At 33.8% G+C, this 25004-nt stretch overlaps 1 protein-coding gene and 1 pseudogene across 6 annotated transcripts in view; one reads left to right on the top strand and one right to left on the bottom strand.

Moving 5' to 3' along the window:
* The window catches only part of DPP10 (dipeptidyl peptidase like 10), a gene marked incomplete at both ends in the record, with an annotated part of 1533989 nt that overhangs the window by 8203 nt on the left and 1500782 nt on the right, over positions 1-25004 (bottom strand). For all 5 annotated transcript variants that reach the window (XM_080690187.1, XM_080690189.1, XM_080690186.1 and 2 more), the window contains 2 exons: positions 10712-10766; positions 11639-11833. In XM_080690187.1, coding sequence (XP_080546313.1) covers positions 10712-10766; positions 11639-11833 — 250 coding nt within the window. The remainder of the gene's footprint in view (positions 1-10711; positions 10767-11638; positions 11834-25004) is intronic.
* LOC308279852 (polyadenylate-binding protein-interacting protein 1-like) lies at positions 2453-3447 on the top strand (annotated as a pseudogene). Its single transcript has one exon. The product of its transcript is annotated as a polyadenylate-binding protein-interacting protein 1-like (transcript).

Genomic DNA, 25004 nt, shown 5'->3' with positions numbered 1-25004 from the left:
TTCTTGCATTATAGCTATTTTAATAACCTTTAGTAAAACATAAAATTAGATATCACCAAACGTCATGATTTATTACTTAAATAACAATGATGGTTATTGAGAATTAGGAAAAGAGAATAAAATATTGAATATATACTATCAGAAATATAGATTCTGTAATCAATTCCTGATGGGGCTCAGGAAAAAGCATCCCCAAATTTGATTGTAGGGAACCAAAATCTGTTGCAGGCACAAGACCAGTTCTGTAATCAATGTCAAAGTTACCCCCTTTTCTAAGAGAACTTTACATCTTAAAGGAAATCTCAGTTTGTAAATCTGTCTGCCCTCTGCACCAGGAAGGAGTGGATCATAAAAGAAGCTCATCAGAGAGAAGACAGTAATTTTTATCTGTAAGCCAAACCTGTTTTATGGTACATTTATTGATCATTTCTACTTGGGTCTTTCCACCTTCCCTTTTTTGTTTTAGAGAAGATGGTATTTAAACTCCGTGACTAAAACTTCCCTTTGAAATAGACACTAGAGATCTGCCATTTGTCTGGATTATATTCATCTCTAAAGGAGATATACAAGCTACTAAACTTCTTTTCATTTTTTTATTAAAATGACTTTTGTTACAGTGAGTACTACCTAAGAACATGTGGGAGGGAGAAGAAAAAATTACTCTTCCCTATCCCATGTTCTCAACAACTAAATAGAAGATACAAGATGCAATTAATAATGTTTCTAGTTATATGAGTTGAATTATGGTTTAATATAATTGTAAAACATCATCTTGAAATGTTTTTGAACTAATGTCTTAGTGTGTGTGTGTGTGTGTGTGTGTGTGTGTGTGTGTGTGTGTGTGTGTGTTTTGTGCATGTGTGGTACTGGGGATTAAACCCAGAAGCATTCTACCACTGAACTATGCCTTCAAACTCTGTAAATTAAAAAAAAAAAACCTTATTTTGAAACAGGGTCTTGATAATTACCACAAGCTGATCTCAAACTGGTGATGTTCCTGTCTCAGACTCTCTAGTACTCAGATTACAGTTCAGCACCACCAAACCTCCTCTAAAACAATAAATTCTTAAAACTTAAATCAAGTTGTCCAATTTTCTTTTGCAGCCAAATATCTGACTAGAAAAACTCCTGAGGATATTTAAATAATTTACAAAAATGTTAAAACTAAGGAACTAATGTACTGACTTATAAGGTTTAGAAATAAATTTTTGGCTATACCTTGCATAATGCTTTTTATAGTATTAGATAAAAGAATATCTTGGGAGGAATTAAAAAATATTAATGCTCAGGCCAGAATTAACCCTAGAAATTCTGGTGCAATTTGTCTCCTTTTGAGAGATTTTTTGATGACTCAAAACCGGTCCAGTTTTATGGAAATCCAGCCTTGTCACTTAAATTTGAAATGAGAAATATAAACTTTCATTTGGTTTATTTGGGACATCATTTTTTAAAAATTGGGACATGAATAATATAGCCATAAATCACTGAAATACTGAGCGCACATTTACATTCTGGTACTAGAATATTCAGCTCCTACTCATAAGCTTGAGTGAAGTTTCTCCAACCATTAGGACCTGAGAAAAGATGATTATTCCTTATCAGCTTAAAGTACTCCAAAGTACCTTTGCTCAGTCGTATTTGGAGATACAGAAAGAGCCCTAGAGGTCAGAAAATTTTTAAAGTAATAAATGCAACTATTTTAACATACATAAAACGTGTTAAAGGGTGGAAGGAGAGTCATGCAAAATAAGAAATAATTATAAAACAAAAGTAGAAAGTGCCTTTGAAAGTTCTATCCCTAGATGAAACATTTCCACCATATTGTTTCATGATCTTTATTATAGAGAAAAGAACGAGATGTTACAGCCAGGAAGCTTCCAATATTTTCCACAGGCAAGACTTTTTCCCGTGGTGAAGAATGCATTACACATCTTATCTGTTGCATGTAATTTACCTGGTTCCACTTCTATGACAGGCAAACAACTTCCAACTGATTGTCATCAGGTAGTTTATATAACTTGACTATGTTGAGAGGATAGCTGAACAGTACAGTCATTAAGACTCTAAGTTTATAAGTTGACATTGTGTTTTGTTTTCACTTCAGTGTCACAAGACTCTCAGATCCTGATTACCAAGAGCTAAGAAGAAGGGTGCCCTCCAAAGGAGAGGTAGATCCTACAGCGATGCTTCTACCCATTAAAGTCTATTCGCTCGCATAAAATAGATGCATAGACCAGAAGAAGAGAACAGAGTCCGGAAACAAATTCAAATATGTTCAGTCAACTGATTTTCAGTAAGGGCACCAGAGGACACAATGGAAAATATTTATTTAATAATAGTGTTGGCCGGCGCCCACTCTCGCTCCACGCGACCTGAGTGAGGCGAGGCTAGGCGCAGGCCACAGCCGGCCCACAGGGGCTCCTTGCGTCCTTTCCCGCGGCCCAGGAGGAGCATGTCCGAAGGTTTTGATCGGGCTCCAGGTGCAGAATCCTATGAGGATGGTTGTGAAGATTATCCCACTATACCAGAATATGTTCAGGGTTTTTTTTTAATCATCTTACAGAGCAGCCTGGCAGTTTTGAAACTGAAATTGAACAGTTTGCAGAGATGCTGAATGGCTGGGTTACAACAGATGATACTTTGCAAGAACTTGTGGAACTCATCTACCAACAGACCACCTCTCTTCCCCATTTCTCTTACATGGGAGCTTGCCTGTGTAATGACCTGTCTCACCACCTGACGATAAGCCCACAGAGTGGCAACTTCCATCAACTGCAACTTCAAAGATGTCGGACTGAATACGAAGTTAAATCTGCAAAAGGGGATGGGAGTGACTCGAAACCGATTTCATGCATTGTATTCTTCCTGGGAGAACTTTATCTTAACCTAGAGATCAAGGGAACCAATGGACAAGTTACAAGAACAGATATTCTTCAGGTTGGACTGTGGGAATTACTGAATGCCCTCTTTAACTCTATGGATGACAATTTGTGCAGTAAAATTACTGAAGTTGACAGGATCAATTTTAGAAGATGCTTGGAATGAGAAAGGAAACTGATATGGAAGAAATTACGCAGAGAATTGCAAATGTCCTAGATAAAAACTGTAGCAGAGATGTAACACAGATGCTCTTGGAGCTTGTTGAGGCCATGCAACTTCAACATACAGGGAAGCAACACCTGAAAATTATCCTAACTACTTCATGAATGAACCAACGTTTTAAACATCTGATGGTGTTCCTTTCACTGCAGCTGATCCAGATTACCAAGAGAAATATCAAGAGTTACTTGAAAGCAAGGACTCTTTCCCAGATTATGAAGAAAATGCAACGGATTTATCAGAGGCTGGTGATCCATATTGGATGATATTGATGATGAAATGGACCCAGAGACTGAAGAAGCTTATGGAAAGTTTTGTTTGGAATCAGAGCATAAGAAAAAACAGTAAAGTTAAATTTTAGCATATCAGTTTTATAAACCAGTTTAGGTATGGTGATTTAGCAGAACAAAGAGAAAGCAAGAAAACATGTCACACTACCAAATTAAGGATGTTGAGTTATATTACTAATGTATGCAACTTAATTTTGTTTAACACTATCTGCCAAAATAAACTTTATTCCCTATAACTTAAAAATAAATAAATAAAAAGTAAATAGTGTTAGGAGAACTGCACTTCCATTTACAAAAACTAAAAGTAGACCTTTATCTTACACCATACACAATAATGGAAATGAAAAGAAAAACCTACATGGACTATCTTGAATCTGTCAAGCTCCTATAAAAGAGCACAGCAGAATCGGACATTGTCTTGGCAATGATATCTTGGATATTTTACCAAAAATTTAGGCTATGAAAGCAAAAGTAAGTGGGACTGATTTAAACTAAAAGTTTTCTTACACAGCAAAAGCAGCAATCAACAAAGTGAAATATCAGACAATGGGTTAGAAAATTTTGGCAAACCATATATTTTACAAGGGCTTAATATGTGGTGGTGCATGCTTGTAATCCCCGCGCTTGGGAGGCAGAGACAGGAAGATCGCGCAGGTTCGAAGCCAGCGGTGCACGCTGGCTTAGGAGACCCTGTTTCCAAATAAAAATGTAAAAATAGGTCTGGGAGTGTGGCCCGGAGGTAGAAGGGCTTCCAGGAACTCCAGTACCACCAAAAAAATATTTTTTTATAGAAACAACATAAAATTAAATAGCAAGAAAAAATATAACATGATTTAAAATTGAGCAGAGGATCTGAATAGATTCTTCTCCCAAAATAACATAAAAATGACCAACAGTTGTTTCATCATAAAATGCACATCAAAGTCACTGTAAGATGCCCTTTCATATCTGCTAGAATAGCTTTCTTAAAAAAGAGATCATAGATATTGTAAAAGTTTGGAGAAAAGGCAACCCTTGTACACTCTTGGTAGTAATATAGATTGGTGTGGTCATTACAGAAAACAATTTAATGTTTTCCAAATAAAAGTAGAACTAACTTATAACCCAATAGGACCTTTAAACGAATAGAAAATGAAATCTTCATTTCTTAAAGAAATCTGCACTCATAAGTTTATTTCAACAACATTTACAATAACCAAGACATAGAAATGACCTAAGCTCTACAGTGAGACTCTCAGCAACCTAGCAAGACTAACTTTCAAAATGAAAATTAAAAAATGGCTGAGAGTATAGTGTCGCTCATAGGTAGAATGTCCCTTGATTCAATCCCCTGCATCACACACACACACAAAAAGTTCAAATATAGAGAGAAAATAAAACAATGGTTATCAGGAGTAGGATGAGGAGGTAGAAATTGAGATAAAGGATACAAAGTATCAAATATATAAATTTATCAAATCTAGAAATGTAATGTACAACACATGGCCTATAGATAAGAGAAAGATAATAATTGTAGTGACTGGGACTCCTGCCAAATGAGGTTTTAGCTGCTCTTGCTACAAAAACAAAAACAAAAACTGAGTAGCTATTTTATATGATGGAAATTCTCATACACTATATCATATAGTAATTACTTTGTGATCACTATATATTCTAAAATATCATACTGTTTATCTTAAATATACAAAATATGAATTATTTTTTAAATCACTTGGTTACTTCTCAAAAATGAAGATTCTAATTCTTTAGGACTGAGAGAAGGCAGTATGTTTCTTTCTAACAAACTCTCAAGGGCATGTGCAGCTGGTTCACATTTTGAATAACAAATTCTTATAGCATAATCATATAACAAAAATGATTAACAGAAACAGCTTATCTGTCAGCATCTCCTTGACTAGTGAAACTTAAAAAAAAACAAGACAATTAAATTATAATTTATACTTAATGAATACTTGATAGCCCCTGAAACTCTAAAGTAAAGGTAGGGGTATAAATCATTGCTGCCACACAGGAGTGGTGACTTACTACTTTTCAATATATGAAAAATTGAGACTTAATGAAACTAAATACCCTCTAAGACTTAATGATAGTGAAAGCTGTGGAATAAAATTCTTTCTGTAGCATCTAAAAATCAAATCCAAACTGCTGTTTTAATTTGATTTATTTTAGAGAAATAACTTCTATTTTTAAAAGAAAATCAACACTGACAGAAATTAGAATAAATTAAATTTTAATTACCTTCCTCTCAAGCATTTTATATTTATTCACTGAGTGCAAGAGTAGATCATGAAAGAGGGTTTAGAAAATATGTTCTGGAAGAGGGCAAGAATCAGATACAAGCTCTAGCTAGATATAAAGATGGTGATTTTAATTTTCAAAACAACTCATCATCAGCTAGAATCTGAAATTGAAGCTGATCGTATAGATGGTTTAGTTAATTAGAGGCAGTTTTTTATTTCATGTAGATCAAAAGCACCCAATAGTCAGTTGTAGGATGCTCAGCTCCCAATGGGCCAATGTGTTTGTGATTTACAAGAAAATAATCAGATTTTTCCATTGATTACAGTTGTTTTGCAACTTCCATTTGCTAAGCATCACAACATGACCTATAAAATGTTAACAAATTCATATTATTATTCTAAAATATTATCTCATGGACCTACAATATAGCAATATTTCCTGAGACTTTTTTCTTTAAACAATGATATAAAAAATAAAATTTAGTAAACAGAAAGACTTTGAGGGGCAGAGGTTGGAGTCTACAGGGCTATTTACTTAGGACTTATATTTTTATAGGCCCATTTTTGGTATACTCCTTAACTGACATCATGAATACAATAAACAAAAGATACGCTGACAAAACTAGGAAAGGATAAACAAGTACTTCCTACATACCTAGACTTGTGTGATATGTTCTGAACCACATGACTTGTCATGTATAATGAATTAATTTCAAATAATTTTATAAATATGCTATGAATAACACAATTATTGCATTTTAGTATTCTGCATTTACTCTAGAAATTTGTTTAATATGTAAAATCACTTGTGTTTTATCACACTTCTCATGATCACAGGCTTTATGCATCTAAAATCTAAAAGAAACTCAAGCTGGAATCAAACTGTAAAGTCCTCTCTCAAATGAAAAGATACTAAGCTAAAAGTAACGAACCATAACTTCCAGCAGTAAAGTTTTCAGAAGCTTCCATATTCCATCATATTTTTGACTGGATTACTTTCCCCAGATAAACATATTCTTTGCCTCCTCATACTGTCTTGTCTTAACTCAAGCTTGATCTGTGAGGAGACATTTTCAGACTTCTGATTTAAATTTACCATCTCACTTCCAATCTTAAATCTTCCTCTGCCTCTTAGCTTTATTTTTCTGAATTACACTATTATCCCATGATATCTTATATATTTATTGTTATTATTTGCTCTAATTAACTATCCACATCAAATTATAAGTTCAATAAAAAAGAACTTTTTTCTTTTTGTGACTGATACACATCTAGAACCTCAAAAAATGCTATAACCATAGTATACACTCAATAAATGTTGATTGCATAAGTTAATTTGATTTCCCCTTAATATTGACTTTGTAATCATAGTAATATAGGAACTATGCTTATATGCTTATATGATTTTTAATTTTGTCATACATTAAGTTTTAAAGAACATAACAGTTCAGAAAAATTTTACTTCCAGCTTTCTTACCTCTAACAGCTATATATAATTGCTTAAAGTTATATAAACACCACAACATGACTTATAAAATGTTAATAAATTCATATGATTAAAAATTATGCTATTTGAGGTTAGGTTCTGAGAAAAATCATTACAACTTCAAACTTTAAACTTCCTTTAAAGTCTTCAATCAAATTATACCAACAATGACTAAGCAACACATGATCTGTTGACAACTAAATACAGCATTTTTAAAAACTTCATGCTTGTAATCCCAGCATTTCGGAGGCTGAGACAGGAGGATCTGGGTTCGCGTACAGCCTTATCTACTTATTGAGATCCTTTGCACCTCAGTGAGACCCTGTTTCAAAATAAAGAATAAAATAAAATATAAAGCTGGGCATGTAACTCGGAGGTAGAATGCCCCTGGGTTCCATCCCTAGTACTGCAAAAACAAAAACAAAAATCTTTCAAGTGTTCTAGCAAACCAGTAAGAAAATAGTAGACATAAAGATACCAGAAACACAAAAATTAAAACACACAATTATAAGCAATAACTAGAAATTAATTATAGGGAAGATATTTCACCAAATGGAAAATATAAAACTCTATTGGGAAATATAAAGAAAGAATTAGAGACATACTTTGTATGTTGTATGATGGCCTTATCTTGTGAAGATTTTAATTCTCCTCAAAGTATTATCAAAAGACTTAATAAAATTTTAATTTAATTATTTCAGGTGACAGAGAGGGATGATCACCTGAAGAAGCAGAAACAGAGCAAGGAGGAAGGGGCTCAGAGAAAACCAACCTTCTTGCACCCTAATTTCAGAATTAAAAAAAATTAAAAAATATAGTAGATAATTTTAAAAAGGAGAAAAAATCTAATATTCTTTTGAAAAAAAAAAAGAGTGTACTATTATTGCTTTTAAAAAATATGGTAATGTTTCATGTAATGAAAAAAATCCTTTTTAAAGTACCAAAAGTGAATCTAAAGAAGCATAAAAATCTTGATAACCCTTTAATCATTAAGTAAATTTAAATATTAATTTAGAAATGTTCTAACAAAGCAAGCAATGAACCCAGATGCCTTTATGAGCTAATTAAAACGTAAAGTAAGTTTCTCCACATGATATAAAAGAAAAAATAAAAGGACATTACTTCCTAACCCATCTTGAGTCTAGCATAACTTCATTTGTAATGAAAGAAACAAGTGAAATTCAAGAGGGGTAGGGGGAATCCAAGGTCTACTATGTCTTTAGACTAACAACATTCCTTCTTTATTCTGAAAGTCAACTTCTAATTCATAATTCATTTATAAATAAGTACATATTTGTTTATTTAAATAGAATATTTTCTGTTTAAAATGAATTTGTTACTTTAAAAATAAATTATAGCCTATATCAGACCATTTATAGGTTGTCAGAGTCAATTGCCCCAAAGTTCATCAACCGCCAACACAATTACCCACCATGCAGGATAATGTGAGATTTTTAACTCCTAAAATATGAGGTTTAAAGTTCTTCTTCATGTTTATAGTCTAAGATCTAAATTCCTAGTTGATGTGGAAAATCCACTAAAGTCTATACCCAGTCTTCCTCTAGTTTTCATTGCCTAACCTCGAAGCTTTATCCAGTGAGTCAGTGACTTTATTTCATGTTCTCCAAACATGCTCTCTTTACAGACATGAGTATTTGCACGAGATTTTCTTCCTCCTCTCTGTGTTTAGAATGATTTTTACCAGAAAGCTCATGTTCTACTTTCTTTATGAGACACTTTAAAACCTTCTGAATCCTCTTTAAATTTTATGGTTTGCATAGCTCATTTGGTCCTTGAAGTGTAATGCCTTTAATCCTTTGTAAATCTTTCCATAAGAACACTAATGAGTAAAATGCTTTCTGAGTATGTGCCATAGTGTGTGTGTGTGTGTGTGTGTGTGTGTGTGTGTGTGTGTGTGTGAAAAACACCTAAGGTCTATTGTCTTAGATATTTTAAAGTGTATAGTTCAGAAGCACCAAGCTTATATTTACAAATACCATTAAATAAATGCCCAGAACTTTCTCATCTTGCAAGTCTGAAATGGCATACCCAGTAAAAAATTCTCTTTTTCCCCTTGCCCCATCCACTGGCATATACCCTTCCCCTCTTTCTCCATAATTTGACAACTCTAGATACTTCACCTAAATGTGCAGTATCATACTCTAGCAAAATTTTCTAAGATTTATCCATGCATGTGACAAAGTTGTTATACTGTCGCACATTTCTTAGTCTATCTAAAATTTCCATTTCTTTGAAATGATCACTTTCTGAAACATATTCATTATTTTGCTAACATATTTACTATGAGTGATGTGCTCTCATTTCATTATTTACATATATGCTAGGTGAGTATTGTACACAAAATGTTTTCCTTGACTCTGAGTATTATGACATAAAAATAGACTTCAATAAAGGCACTGAAGACATCTGAAGTAGGGGGGAGAGAGTGGTGGTGATTTGTGCTGATTTATGTTTTACTCATTTGCTAAGTGGCTTTTTATGTACCTACCTGTCAGTGTTCACCACTAAAATTGATATGCTGCAGTAAAATCACCAGTTACTTCATGTCACTGATCTCTAGCTTCATATATGAAATGTAGAAAATATATGCTTAGGTCCATGAACATTGAGACTTTGTCTCTACCCTCATAAGTCCAAGGTCTCCTTCTTTTCATCTTATTATCTTTAGAGCATGTGGCCCAGTGAGGTACAGAAACCAAGAGCTCCACAAATATCAATGTGTGGTCTTTTTTCCTATTATGAAAATGATGTTGAACTTGGCATAGTAGCTACTGTGGTAAGAAGTAAATATCTTGCAGAGAGCAAGGAAGAAATAATTATGCATAACAGTCATTTTTAGTTTGTAAGCTTGCATCTGTCTTTTATAAGGATGTGATTATTTGTGTTCCTTCACAGAAGAACATACAGTGTCAAGAGATTTGGTTGACCAGCTAACTATCATTTAGATACTGTCCTAAATATAATCTTATTAAAGAATCCTGTCTTGACCACTCAATCTACTAATGTTAGACCTTCTCACATAATCTTGACCAATCATTTTTTTGTTTGCTTGTTTTTATGATATCTTTTATTATATGAAATTATACTTTTTATTTTTGTTTACTATCCATTTCTACTCTCTAGAAGATAAACTTTATAAAAATAAGACCTTTTTTTATTTTTTGTTGTTAATATATTTCTAATACCAGGCCCCAATAAGATGCCCTACAAATAGTTGCAAAAAATCACATGAAAATTTCAATAGACACTAAAAAAGCCTTAGATAAAATCCAACACCCAAGTGGGGGGATTACAAGCGTGTGCCACCATGCCCATCTCCACAAGTCATACATTAAAATTTATGACTACAATGCACCAATAAAAATAATTAATTAAAAATAAATTTTAGAAATAGTTGCACAATTAACAAATGATTGAATGTATTTAATACTAATTATACTGGTTTTTAAATGATAAAGAGAAATTAAAGTGTGATGAAAAAGATAATTATATACATATGTGTACAAATCTACACAGAGTATATGCATATGTGAGTGGACAGATAGATACATAGATGTACTATTTCTACTATTTACCTTTCCAAAAATGCTTACTCTTTTGGAGTCAATGTATGGCTGTTTCAGTAAAAATCTGTAATGAAAAAGAAAAGATATATAGTTATACCTTCTTGACTAAAATTTACATATAAATTTATACTACACTCGTACACACATACACACAAACACACAAACATACAATGATTTATTGACTACGGTTTTATTCATGTTGAAGGCTGTGTATTCCAAAATATTGCTATTCAAAGTGATGGCTTAGTAGTTTTGTATCACATAGGAGCTTATTATAAATGCAGTCTTTGGCTGTATTCCTATACTACTGGGTTAAAATCTGGACTTTAGCCGGGCGTGGTGGCGCACACTTGTAATCGCTCTTGGGAGGCGGAGACAGGAGATTTGCGCAGTTTGGAATCCAGCCGCGCTGGCTTAAGAGACCCTGTTTCCAAATAAAAATAAGATAAAATAGGTCTGGGAGTGTTGCCTGGAGGTAGCAGGGTTTCCAGGAACCCATTACAACAACAACAACAACAACAACAACATTCTGTACTTTAACAATATCCTAGCTGACTTCTAAGTACAGTGGTAAGGAATCTGTAAGCTTTCTTAGGTCACGTTTTCATGCCAATGTGGTAGTAATAGCTGATAACTACCTAAATAATTGTAGCCAACCTGTGAAACAACAGACACTATGGATTATAAATCAATATGGTGGTGTAGGATGTCTCCCGAAGTAAATTCTAATTCTGGATGGGAAGCATGATCATTCCTTCTTACAGCACTGAAGATGACAGGTACTTGACAAAATGTATTACAGAAACATAATTAACTGAAAAAAAATTGCCCAATCACTAGAATAGGAATTCTGGGTCCATTGGTAGTATTATATGAAATACACTTATCTATGCTGTCAATATAGAAAATGCAGTAGAAAAATGTGTGCTCACTTACTTCACAGCTGCTATTTGGTCCTTTACTTCTACAGAGCCTAACCTTCGATGAATCTCCTGTAAAATTTTCAGACCCTGAAATCCACTTCCTCTGCCATCAAATCTTGCTATAATGACATTGTCGGTGTCAACAAGGACGGAATCCCAGTCAATGTGAAATTTATCTGTAACCAGTTGGCCTCCTGGTTCTTCATCCCTGCAAATGCAAATATCAAAACAAGATTAATTGACAAACTGGTAAAACTCTTAGTTTCACCCTTACTAGTAAACAAAAGTTATGGGAAGGACCTATGTTGGCTATTAAATTTTTTTGTTATTTTTTGATGATAATCCTCTAAATAAAAGTATCATTTTCCTTTGCATAAATTTAAAGGAAAAGCTCTGTAAATGAAGTAACAATTTGGCTTAAAACTGAACAATTCAAATAAAGAAAAATGTGCTGCACTTTCTACAAGTATTTCTAAAGAGTGATTGTCAACTTGACAAGAAAGATCTAACTTCATTGTATTTCTTCAAGTTTGTTTAGAAATGTCTTGCAGGTGATTTACAAGGATTGAAGGTTCTGAAAGAGATCAGAACCAATTATGGAAACAATAATAATTTAACAGAAAATGTACAATCCTAAAAAATGTCAAACACTAAAATAAGTACTGAATTTCCTGAAGGTCCCCTTACTCATAGTGGCATTTTAACTGAGGAGAATTTCAGCAAACAGTGAGAAAAATTCTTCTTTTGAAAATGAATTTTGACAGCATGAAAAGGAAGCAGAGATACATATGTTTGCAAAATCTGAAAGCTAGATGTAAGAAAGGACACAGAAATTACAAAGCATGAACTTTCCCTCTAGTGGAAAAACATGGTACGATTTTAAAATGTCAAACTAAAGTGCCAGTTTATTATTTTATTTTCTAGGACAGAGAAAAATGTAAAAATAGATTCTTATGAAACCACAAATTATCTAGGTAGAGTTGTCCACATGATGGATTTGAATAACATCAAAATGCCCAACTCTGAAAAGATTTCCACCATTAGTGGGACTACAAACCAGAAATCTTCTAATGATCAAGGGGAATATCCCAGCCTCCTCTGCCTTCATGGTTATGCAAATGTTTACAAAACAGTGCAGACTCCCAAGCCAATTCTCACAAATAAGCCTTTAGGTAATAAGATTTACTAAAGTAAATAACCTCTCAGAAACAAGTGAACTGAGCAGACAAAGGGCTTGTGTTCAACCAGCAAGTTAGGCAAAGGAGAGAGTAGGAAAGCAAGCTCAACTGCCAGCAACTACATTTACTGAATGTTGTCCTGTGCTGACTTGTGTTACGCCCAAATTTTATGTTGACTCTCTTACCCCCAGTATTTCAGAACGTGATTATGTATGCAGATAGGGAGTGGAAGAGGTAAATAAAGTAAAATGAAACCAGTAGTGTGTGTCCTGAATCTATGTGACAGGTACCCTTGTATTAAGTGGAAACTCAGACACTCAGGATACCCCAGAGGTATGCATGCACCTCGGGAACTAGTATATGAAGAGTCAGCAAGAGCTTGGCCATCTACAGGCCCAAAATAGAGCATTCGGAGGCCAACAGCCTTGCAGGGCTTGATCTTGAATTTCCCAGAACTATGGGAAGAAAATACATTTCTTTTATTTAAGACACATAGTCACTACTAGATAATTATTGTAGCCCTACCAAACTAATCCAAATGTCTTCTGTGTCCTAACCAAGTATTTAAGATTCATTACCTCACTTAATCTTCACTACCAGAGTTTAATTTTTAGAGAAAGAAGTACCCATTACAGGCTTATATTATACATAAGAAAAATAAACTGCCATGGAAGTTATTTAATCAAGACTCCTCTCCATTCCTTGTTAAATAACATTTTACAGTGATCTTGTGACTCAAATCCAGATCTGCATTGTCCTGCAACAAAGTTTGTGTTCTTAGTCCTTTAAAATTTTGCATTTTATTTATTTTTTGTTTTGGAGGGTATAGTTTTTTATTTTAATTTCTACAATTTTTCCTTTTGATAAAAAAAGTAGGGAATTAGTTACTGTACATGTCCACGAACTCTAGCCTAGAATTCTAATTCCCTCATTAAGAATGAAGTCTATTTTCTTTCCAGTGCCCCAGGTGATACTGATATAGTTTGTCCAATATTTGAGAACCAGCATGAATCTCTATGCCTAGCACATTTCTGGTACATGTAGGACAAAGCCAATGTTTTTGAACTAGACCTTTTCAGGGAAAATAGACTTAGGTGAAGTTTAAAGTGAGGAAACTTTAAAAGACTTGAGTTTACATAAAGACACTGTACTTTGAAGCTTGGGAATTTATGGCAAATATTATGATTCACAGAGGACATGATACCAAAGATTAACTTCAACCTTTAATATTAAGCTGCAAAAATACCAAATTCTGAGTCTGGAATTCACTCTGAGCATAGGCAAAATATGAAAATTCTAAGACCTAGTTTCTCAATCATTAATCATGGTAAAATATTAGCCTATATTATTCACAGAGATTTTTGTAGGTTTAAAATAGCACAATGCATTTTAAAATACTAAAAGAAATACAATGAGAAAAAACCTTATTAGATTTCTAGAATAATAAATATTCATTTTACTATTTCAGTTTAAGCTATGGTAGACATATTTCTTTACAGTTCAAAGTTCTGTGGAGAAGTACATAAAACATTTTGGCTAATAATGCAGAAATTTAATTGGAAAATATATATGGATTATACACAATTGCTATGTTGTCTGAGCTATTATGTCAGAAGGACTCCTATTTTCTAGATAGAAAAGGATATCTAAAGGCTTACTAGAATATAAAAGTGTTCAATCAACAGACCGTTTAGAGTGAATTGAAGAGTATTATTAGTTTTTAAGGTAAAAGTTCAATCTTGTTAGGTTTTTAAAGTAGAACTATCCAATTTAAAGCCTGGTAGAAGTGCTAAGGTAATATATTTCCTTAATTTAAAATTACATAATTTTCCAAATCACATGCAATCTGTTGCATTTTCAAAACAATTTTTGAAGTTATTGGTTAAGTTTGGACAAAATGTGAATAAGCCAATCATTTTATGGTAAACAAATAAATTATTTTAAAATATAGGTTAAAATATTGCACAAGTTTCAAAATGATAATTTGTCCTTGACTAACAGACTTTTCAAAACAAAATCCTTCAATCCTTTACTCATACTGGCAACATCCAAGGATAAAAATACAACTTCATACTCTAATCTCTTTGAACTGCTATTTTTAACTTTAATATTGTATTTCTAAGGTTTTAATTCTAAGTTGGATTCAAACTGGTAAATTTAGGTTATGAAAAATAGAAATGGCACATTTCTTTAATTGGGGATGATGTTCTTTCATTGTGTGTGTGTGAGTGTGTGTGTGTGTGTGTGTGTGTGTGTGTATGTGTGTGTGAAATGTAATTAATAACTATTTCAAGAAGAGTTTAAAAGAACATAGTCTTTTATTGCCACTCATTGCAAATGCAAAGAACAAGACAGTTGCATGAGAAGTGTAGTGATTCACAAAGTATTAACAAAATGATTCCATCTGTTTTAAGCAGAGGGAAGGTTATAGCAATATGAAACTTGTCCTTTTCCTATTAGGATCAAGATCAAATGAAGGCTAAATTTTTCTCAGAATCTCTTTAAAGACAGAATAAATATTCCTTGATGTTAGAACCTCCCACTGAGTGTGACAGTGTGAAGGAAGAGTTTATGGTGCAAGGGTATAAAAAATAACATAGAAAAGATGAATAAAACAAACAATATCTAAGTCCATGTAATTCATCATGTAAACAGAATCAAAGACAAAAATCACATGATCATTTTAATAGATGCTGAAAAGCATTTGATAAAATCCAACATCCATTTATGATAAAAAAAAACACTGCAGAGAATTGTAATAGAAGGAACATATCTTAACATATAAAGGCAATCTACAATAATCCCACCGCCAACATCATATTAAATGGGCAAAAACTTCAAGAATTCCCCCTAAAACAGGAACAAGACAAGGATGTCCATTATCACCACTTCTCTTCAATATAGTACTGGAGACTAGCCAGAGAAATAAGGCAAGAAAAGGAAATCAAAGGAGTACAAATAGGAAAAGAAGAACTCAAACTTTAACTATTTGCAGATTACATGATACTATATTTAGAAAACCCAATAAACTCAACCAAAAGGCTTATAGAACTGATCAACAAATTCAGCAAAGTATCTGGATACAAAATCAATCTTAAAAAATTAGAAGCTTTCCTATATACCAACCATAAATCCACTGAAAAAGAAATTCAGAAAACACTTCCACTGAGGATCTCCCACAAAAAAATAAAATACTTACTAATAAACTTAACCATGGAGGTAAAATATCTCTACAAAGAAAATTATAAAACATTGAAAAAAGAAATTGAAGAAGATCTTAGAAGATGGAAATATCCTCCATGTTCATGGATTGGCAGAATAAATATCATTAAAATGGCCATCCTTCCAAAAGTGATCTACAGATTCAACGCAAGGCCCATTAAACTACCAAGATCATTCCTCACAGACATAGAAAATCAGTCCTTAAATTTATTTGGGAATAACAAAAAGCCCTGTATAGCCAAGAACCATGCAGGAGGAATCACAATACCTGACTTTAAACTATACTACAAAGCCATTGTAATAAAAACTGCATGGTACTGGCACAAAAACAGATACATAGACCAATGGAGCAGAATAGAAGACACAGAAAAAAGTCCATACACTTTCAGCCAATTGATGGTTGAATAAGGGACCAAAAAAATAAACTGGAAAAAAGATAGCCTGTTCAACAAATGGTCTTGGCAAAATTGGTTAACCATATTCAGAAAATTGGAAATTCATCCCACTTCCTCACCCTGCACAACAGTCAATTCAAGATGGATCAAAGACTTGGAAATTAGACCAGTGACTTTGAAGCTCCTTGAAGAGGGCATAGGTCCAACACTGCAACACATAGGACAAGATAAAAGCTTTCTGAACAAGACCCCAAAGGCACAAGAAACTAAAAGTTGAATCAATAAGTGGGATTGCATGAAACTAAAGCGTTTCTGTTCAGCAAAGGAAACTGTCAAGAACCTCAACCCAGAGCCAACAGAATGGGAGAAGATTTTTTGCCACCTACCCCTCTGACAGAGGACTAATATCTAGAATATACAGAGAACTCAGGAAACGCAACACTAAAAACACAAGTCATCCAATAACAAAATGGGCAAGAGAACTAAATAGACACTTCACAAAAGAAGAAATTCAAATGGCCAATAAATGCATGAAGAAATGCTCAACATCACTGACAATCAGAAAGATGCAAATCAAATTACCCTGAGATTTCATCTAATTCCAACTAGAATGGCAATCATTCAAAACACAATAACAAATGCTGGAAAGGATGTGGAGAAGTGGAAACTCTAAAATATTGTTTGTGGGATTGTAAATTAGTGCAAACACTTTGGAAAACAGTATGAAGAATCCTCAGAAGAATGAGAACAAATCTACCATTTGATCCAGCAATACCACTTCTGGGTATCTCCCAAAAGATAGGAAACCAAACTACCAAACTAATGCATATGTATCTATGTTCATAGCTGCACAATTCACAGTTACCAAACTATGGACCAACCAAGATGTCCATCAACAGATGAATGGATTACAAAACTATGGGATATGTACACAATGGAATGTTACTCAACCATTAAAAAAAACAAACTCAATTACATCATCAGGAAAATGGATAGAACTGGAGGACATTATGCTAAGTGAGATTAGTCAGTCACAAAAAAAATAAGAAATCAGATGCTTTCCCTAATATGTGAAAACTAAGGAGAAATAGGTCATAGGAGGAAGTCTAGATGAAAAAGGAAATCTTATAGAGTAGCAAAGAAGAAAACCTAAATGAGGGGATGGGAGGGAGGAAGAAGGAAATTCTCTATAACATGCAATGTACTTAAAAGATATTGAAGTCAACCCCTAAGCCAAGCAAGGGAAGGGAGAATGAGGAGGGAATATGGTGGGAATTGGGTAGGGGTTAAATTGGTGATGTGTACATGTATGTACACACAAGTTTTTACCCCAATATGATGTATGAATATAATGCACCAATAAAAAATTTTAAAAAAGAGATTGGTTTAGACTAAATGAATTTATGAATTGAATCCAGGAGTATTTTACACCTCCAGCCCTTTTTATTTTTTGTTTTGAAACAGGTTGAGAGTCTCCTTAGGTTGCTGTAACTGGATTGGTCTTGAACCTGCAATATAATACTCCTGTTTCTGCTTCTTGAGTAATTGAATTACAGGCATTTGCCACCACACCACACTCAGACTATATTTTTGATCAGGTTAAAAAATTACCATTTATGTAAAAATTGGGTTGAACTTACATTCCAAGACAAAGATTTTGGTCTTTGATTGCTACCAATCCACTGAATTATCTTCAGCAATTATATGTTTCTTTAACATTTGGTAAATAATTAAGATCAGAGATCACCAGGACAGTAAGATATTTTTTCTTTATTTGTTTGTTTGTTTTGTGAGACAAAGTCTCACTTATTTGCCCAGACTGAACTTAACCTTGCAATTCTCCTGCCTCAGTCTCCTGAGTGGCTGGAATTATAGGCCTGTGTCACCACACCTGGGTTTATTTTATTTTATTTTGATTGATACATAATATTTGTAAGTATAGTACAATATTCAAAAATGATTTTCTTTGTCACTAAAATTTTGGTATAACAAACATAAGGAAGGTTATTTTCTAATACAAGCATCTCCTATGACTGGGCTATGGCATGGCAGTCACAAGACTGCTTTATTTCTTGTTTTGTTTTGATTTTTTTTTTTTTTTTTTGCAAGTCTGGGGATGGAACCCAGGGTCACTCAACCTCCGAGCTACACCCCCTACCCTATTTTTATTCTTTATTTTGAAACAGGGTCTCACTAATTTGTGGAGGGCCTCACTAAGTAGCTGAGGCTGTCTGTGAACAGAGATTCTCAGGTCTCAATCTCCAGAATGCTGGGATTAGAAGCTTGTGCCACCACGCCCGGCATAAGACTGCTTTCTTATTAGCTACACAGGGATCACAGCAATGGAAAGAGAAGCCACTGGATTATTTATAGTCATGTCCTTTTTTTTATCATTTTAGGCACAGAATAGTTGACTCAAGTGCATATTGTCCTACTAAGAGACAAAATCACTGAGAACCAGGTACTCTAATTTTATTTTACATAACAAAGTAAGGTAAAGAACAAAATGGAAGTCAAGACAAAGGACAGACTGTTGAGTCTTCAAAGAGCCATATAATACTAAAGTCTTAAGGAAAATTAGTTGTCAGTGATTCTAATTTTATTCTTCATTAATCTAAAATGAACAGATTTGTAGTGGTGATTTAGTTATTATATATCTATATATTTAAAGCCTAATGAAGTTTGTCCCATTTTAAGTAATATATATGTTAATATATACACATTGGCAAAGAACCTCTTGGGCCAATCCTACCTATTTTACGTTTTTTTTTTCTTTTCTTTTTTTTTTTGATGCATGGACAGTACTGGAAATTGAAATCAGAGATATTCTGCCTCCAAGGTAAACCCACAGACCTTTATATTTTTTTATTTTGAAACAAGGTTTAAGTTGCTGAGGGTCTCATAAGGCTTCTAAGTCTGACCTGGAACTTAGGATTCTTCTGCCTCAGCCTCCCAAGTATTGGGATTACACACGTGTCCCACCACACCAAGTTTCTCTTTGTATTATCTTTCAGTTTCTTTTTAAAGGTGAAATTTCCTACATGAAGAAGGGCAGAATTAGTTTTTTTTAATAGATTGCTTGATGTGATCAAGTTTGTTTGTGCAAGTACCCACACCTTATTTCCCAGTTCCTAAGATATTGTTTCTACTGATGAGTATGAAGCCTATCTAATAATATATGGATAATTAGGCTTGCCAATTAAATTCTCTAATTTTATTAACCTTCAATCAGTTATATTTATAAATTTTCATTCGTACACCTTATCTCTTGTTAAACCTTTTAGAAAAGTAGTATGCATTAATGACCTGAATCATATAGGGAGATCAGAACATCACTGTGGAAACAGGTACAGGAGACTGATGACAGGGACAGATTGATTGGCCTCTGGCCCAGTAGCTTTAGAGAAGTGACTTTCCTTCCTGGATTTGCTTATGTTTGGAAAGAAGATAAGAGTTATGATGACAATAAAACGAGACTATATACATATATATATATATATATATATATATATATATATATATATATGATTAATGAGAATATATGTTTGCACATGCATACATGTATGTATATGTGTATATGTATGTATGTTTTAGTAAAGTGTGTTTGTTCCATGATTAAGTGTTCAGTAGTACTAACCCAGATCTGGCCAAAGTTTTGGACCTTCCATTCTTCTCAAAGAAAGAGAGCTAAGCAAATATGGGTCCCCCACCCCCACCATGCTTTTCTACATTGGTTAATTCCTACACACCCATTCAAGAACACAGTTCCACAAGGAAAGTGCATTTGGGTCTACTAAGGTGTTCTTGACCCCTATTACACCTATTTGCACAAATAAACAATTTTAAAATCTCTTCTCATAAACAAATATTAAATAATTTTGTATAAAATAGGTTACATGCCATATATCCAAATCTTTGCTGACATGAATTAGAGTTATTTGGCAGTAACGCTCTGTCCATCCAAATGAAAAAGAACCACTGTGCTTTTTCTACCTATAGATGATGCTCCACAAGGAACTACTGAGAACCTTGCAGATCTATCACTCAGATACTTAGAAACTTCTTGAGTATTAGTATTCAAATTCCTTTAAAATTGCTAAGATTTAGAGTGCCTGTGTATTTCATTGTAACTTGATTTAAAAATCATTGCTATCACTTATGTGATTTAATTCACTACATTTTAGAGACATTTAAAATTGTTTTCTTTTAGTTCAAGTGGACCTGAAAAATGCCCTTAATTTTTTTATCAAACATTTCTAATTTACTTACTTATGGTTTTTTGTGGTGCTCTGGAATTAACCCAGGACCTTGCACATGCTACAAAAATTACTCTACAACTATATCCCCATCCCTTTTAAAATGTTTTTCTTTAAACGGGGTCTTTCTAAGCTGCACAAGATGACCTTGAGTCTGTTGCTGGGATTACATAGGGGAACCCTATGCCCAGCTTAATTTCTTTATTTGGGGGGGGGTATTGGAAATTGATCCCGGGGCATTCTAACACTGAGCTATACTCCGAGCCCTAAGTTACTGCATTCTGGCTTTGAACCTGGGGCCTTTCTATTTCAGCTTTCCAAGTACTGGAATTACAAGTGTTACGAGTATGCACCACTCTGCTTGGCCAGCTTAATTTTGTTTTCAACTTATTAAAACACATATAGAGTATTTATGTTTTACTGTTTTCCTTGATCTCTAAATTTGGGGAGATATTTTTCATTTATAATATTGAAATTTTTATTCTTCCACTTTGTAACCCTTCTTCTTCCCCTTTTTCTCTTTTTTAATACAAGTCTTCCTCATGCCACAATTATTATCTACAAAAAGCATTATTCTTTGCCTTGAAAAGAATTTGATCCCTATTTTGCTCATTCCATTGAATAGAAGCCAGATATTATATTTTTAGCCAGATGCAAAAGTTGCGTAAAAATTGTCATGAGGGCAATGAAGGAAAAGCAGAATTCAGTATTTCATATCAAGTTATTTATGTTGCAAGAGGAACTAAAAAACTGAAGGCTTATCAGTGTAGGTTGAAACACTAAACAGCCTGGATATTAATGAGCCAGCTCTAAAACTCAAAAATGGACTGTTAGCATTATCCACACAAAATTAACCTCAGGATAAACATCTTAGACAGCTCATGAAAATATCAGAAGAGAACCAATAGAAAAAGGCTTTAGGGACATCTCCAGGGCAGAAATTGAACAATAAAATGGTAGGAAATATCCAATCTCCTAATCATCTCCGCTGTCAAAGTTTTACTACATTAATTCTTGCCCTTTGGCCAATTTCTATTTGAGATCATTTCTAAAAGAATAGATGAAGAATAGAAGGAAAGTGGATTGGAAGATCTTTTCTTTCATATCCTGAGAAGAGTGTTTGCTCAATTATTTTACACTTAGAGTCACACCTAAGTCACTGACAGTTAAACACCACCTTAGCGCATCATATAAATAGAACAAGAAGAGGAGACTGGATTCTCTTTATGTATATATAACTCATGTAAATCTTTTATGCAGCAGATCATTTCTAGACATGGTAGTGCAAATATTCTACATGCTGAGTTTTAGATAAAAATAGAATAAAGTATGTGTGGTTTATAAATAGTAATAGACAATCTCACAACAAACAGATTTCTGCATTTTCTAAAGGAAATAGCATGAATACAACATTAGTACATACAACATATAGGATATATATCAGGGATATATCAGAGATTTCAATGACTTATAATTTTAAAATGGATGCTAATTACATACAAACTTAGAATCTTCATTTTGCCCAAGGTGGGGCATCATAAAAACATTCAGTACTATATGGTAATCATATATTTTTCTTTCTTTTCTTTCTTTCTTTTTTTAAACTGGGGATTAAACTCGGGAATTTATCTCTGATCTACCCATGCAGCTTTATTTTATTTTTTGAAACAGTATCTCACTAAGTTGCTGAGGGCCTTGCTAAGTTGCTAGAATATGTTATCCTCCTATCTCAGCCTCCCAAGTACTAGACACAGAGTCTAGAAGTAAATTTATCAACCAAAATCTGTGTGTGTGTGTGTGTGTGTACATACACACACACACACACACACACACACACACACATATATATACACACACAGTTTAATGTTAACCTACTGTGTTGTCAATTAAATACAGATTCATGACTATTCTGTTTGCAAGGGCAGGTATTAGTCATTGCACAGTTTTACAATTTAATGAATGGAGACACAGATAGGTAAAGAAACTATAAACCATAAATAAGAAGTAACCCCAGTTTTTTTTTTTTGAGAGAACTTGGTGAAAAGAATAGACCTCAGCCAGGTGTGGTGGTGCACGCTTGTAATCCCAGCATTTGGGAGGCTGAGACAGGAGGATTGAGGTTCACAGACAACTTCAGCTACTTAGTGAGACCCTTTTTCACTCAGTGAGACCCGGTTTCAAAATAAAGAGTAAAAAATAGGACTGGGGCTGTTGCTCAGAGGTTGAATGTCCCTTGGTTCCATCCCAGTACTACCAAAAAAAATAGACCTTAGCAAAATATTCATTTAGGTTGTTTGGCTTATAAGTGATTATGTCCAAAATAACAGGAAATTGGAATTTTTATCCAGAATAGGATTGAGATTTAAAATGTTGAATACTTCTTTTACTAATTTCTAATTCTGAGACTTTTTCTGTTTTACTGAATTTACAACATTTCTTTTTAGTACTAAGTATTGAACCAAGGGCACTCTACCAGTAAGCTAAACCCAACCACTCTATTTTTTTTTTTTTTTGAAACAGGGTCACTATGTTGCCTAGGGTCCTGCTTAATTTTTGAGAGTGGCTTTAAATCTATGATCCTCTTGTCTCAGCCTCTCAAGTTCTGGGATGATAGGCATGTGTCACCATACCACATCTGTTGAATGCCCTTATCACCATAACTAAGAAACCATAAGAAAATATATTAAGAAATAATAAGAAATCATAAGAACTTTCCTGCTATGCTTTCAGCTTCCTGTAGCTGCCAACATGTGGTGTTATCACCCCCACTTCTCAAGTGTCCTCACTGTGAGATGGGAACATAATCTCTAAATAATTTGTGTGTACATTTTAAAATAACAGTAAGAAATTAATTCAGACATTTAAGATGTATTATCTACAAGGATAAACATGTTTAAGGAAAAAGAAAATAAATTATTACCTTTTCTAGCCCATTAACTTAGATTAAATGTCACTGCCTTTCCTTAATTCTTTCCTGTGTATTACTGTTTGAGTACATTTCCTTTCATTTAATTTGAGGAAGATTAACAGAAGTGGGAAACTTAAAATTTAAGCTTTAAATCTCATTACATGGTAAAGCGATAATAACTGAAAATCACGTCTCAAAATAAATATTATTTCTCTCTCATTCATATCAAACACTATATATGTATATATGTTACTTTTTAAGAAACTAAACACAAAATTATAGTGTTTAAATGGAACAAACGAAGGATCAAATCATGTTAGAGGTCCTTGGAATATACATGTCTTTACTGCTGGGAAACCAAACAGATTTACCTCCGACCATCTGATTTGCTTAAAGTATCATAAAGTAAAAAGTAAAGAGTGTGAAGACTTTCTACAGAGTGATTTTTTTTTGGATGTGATTTAGAATCATTTTTAGATTAATTGATTGATTGATTTTTTGTGGCACTAGGCCTTGAACACAGGGGCATTCTAGCTCTATGCTACATCCCAGACAGATTTTATTTTATTTTTTAATTTTGAAACAGGCTCTCACTAAGATCTGAAGGGCCTTACTATGTTGCTGAGGATGGTTTGAGCATGGGATCCCTCCTGACTACAATGGTAGTATGGTGCTCACATCACTTTCAGTCTTGCACTTCTAGATGACTGCAGGTGAGTCAGTACATTTTCCGAGCCTCCTCCAAGCATGCTGGTATTATAAGGATATACTGAAGAAACCTCACAAATGATTTCAGACTTCAAGATGCTTATAATCGTTTTATTTCTCCATAATCATTAACACAGCTTCTTGCCCATAAAGCAACATGGTAAATATGTATTGTACTAAATTTCATATCCATGAGTAGGAAACAAGAATAACATAAAAAAGCAATTTGAGGTTATAAATGCTAAAATGGATAACGATGTAAATAGAATAAATACACTTCTGGGCTTTAAGGACTCATTATAAACACAAAGACTAGAGAAAGACAAGCATGTGGAGAGCAGTAGAGGGGTAGCTCAGAGAAAGGGATCAGGACTCTGTAGAGACCTCAGCAAGTCCAGGCCACCAAGAACCACTGGTGCTGGCAATGCTGCTTGGGTTTTTTATTGCAGCCAAAATATTCTTTTTGTTTGGTACTGGAGGTGGAATCCAGGGGCTTTCTACCTCTGGGCTATACTCCCAGAGCTATTTTATATTTTATTTGGAAACAGAGTCTCACTACGTTACTGAGAGCCTCATTCAATAGCTGAGGCTGGCTTTGAACCTGTGTGATCGTCCTGTCTCAGCCTCCCAAGCACTGGGATTCCAAGCGTGTGCCACCACGCCCAGCACTGCCAAAATATTCTGTCTGCATTCATTCATTCATTTGTATTTT

Source organism: Muscardinus avellanarius, assembly GCF_963383645.1.
Source record: "Muscardinus avellanarius genome assembly, chromosome: 2".
Taxonomy (NCBI): domain Eukaryota; kingdom Metazoa; phylum Chordata; class Mammalia; order Rodentia; family Gliridae; genus Muscardinus; species Muscardinus avellanarius.
The sequence above is the reverse complement of the archived record's forward strand: the minus strand, read 5'-3'. Positions and strand labels throughout refer to the sequence as shown.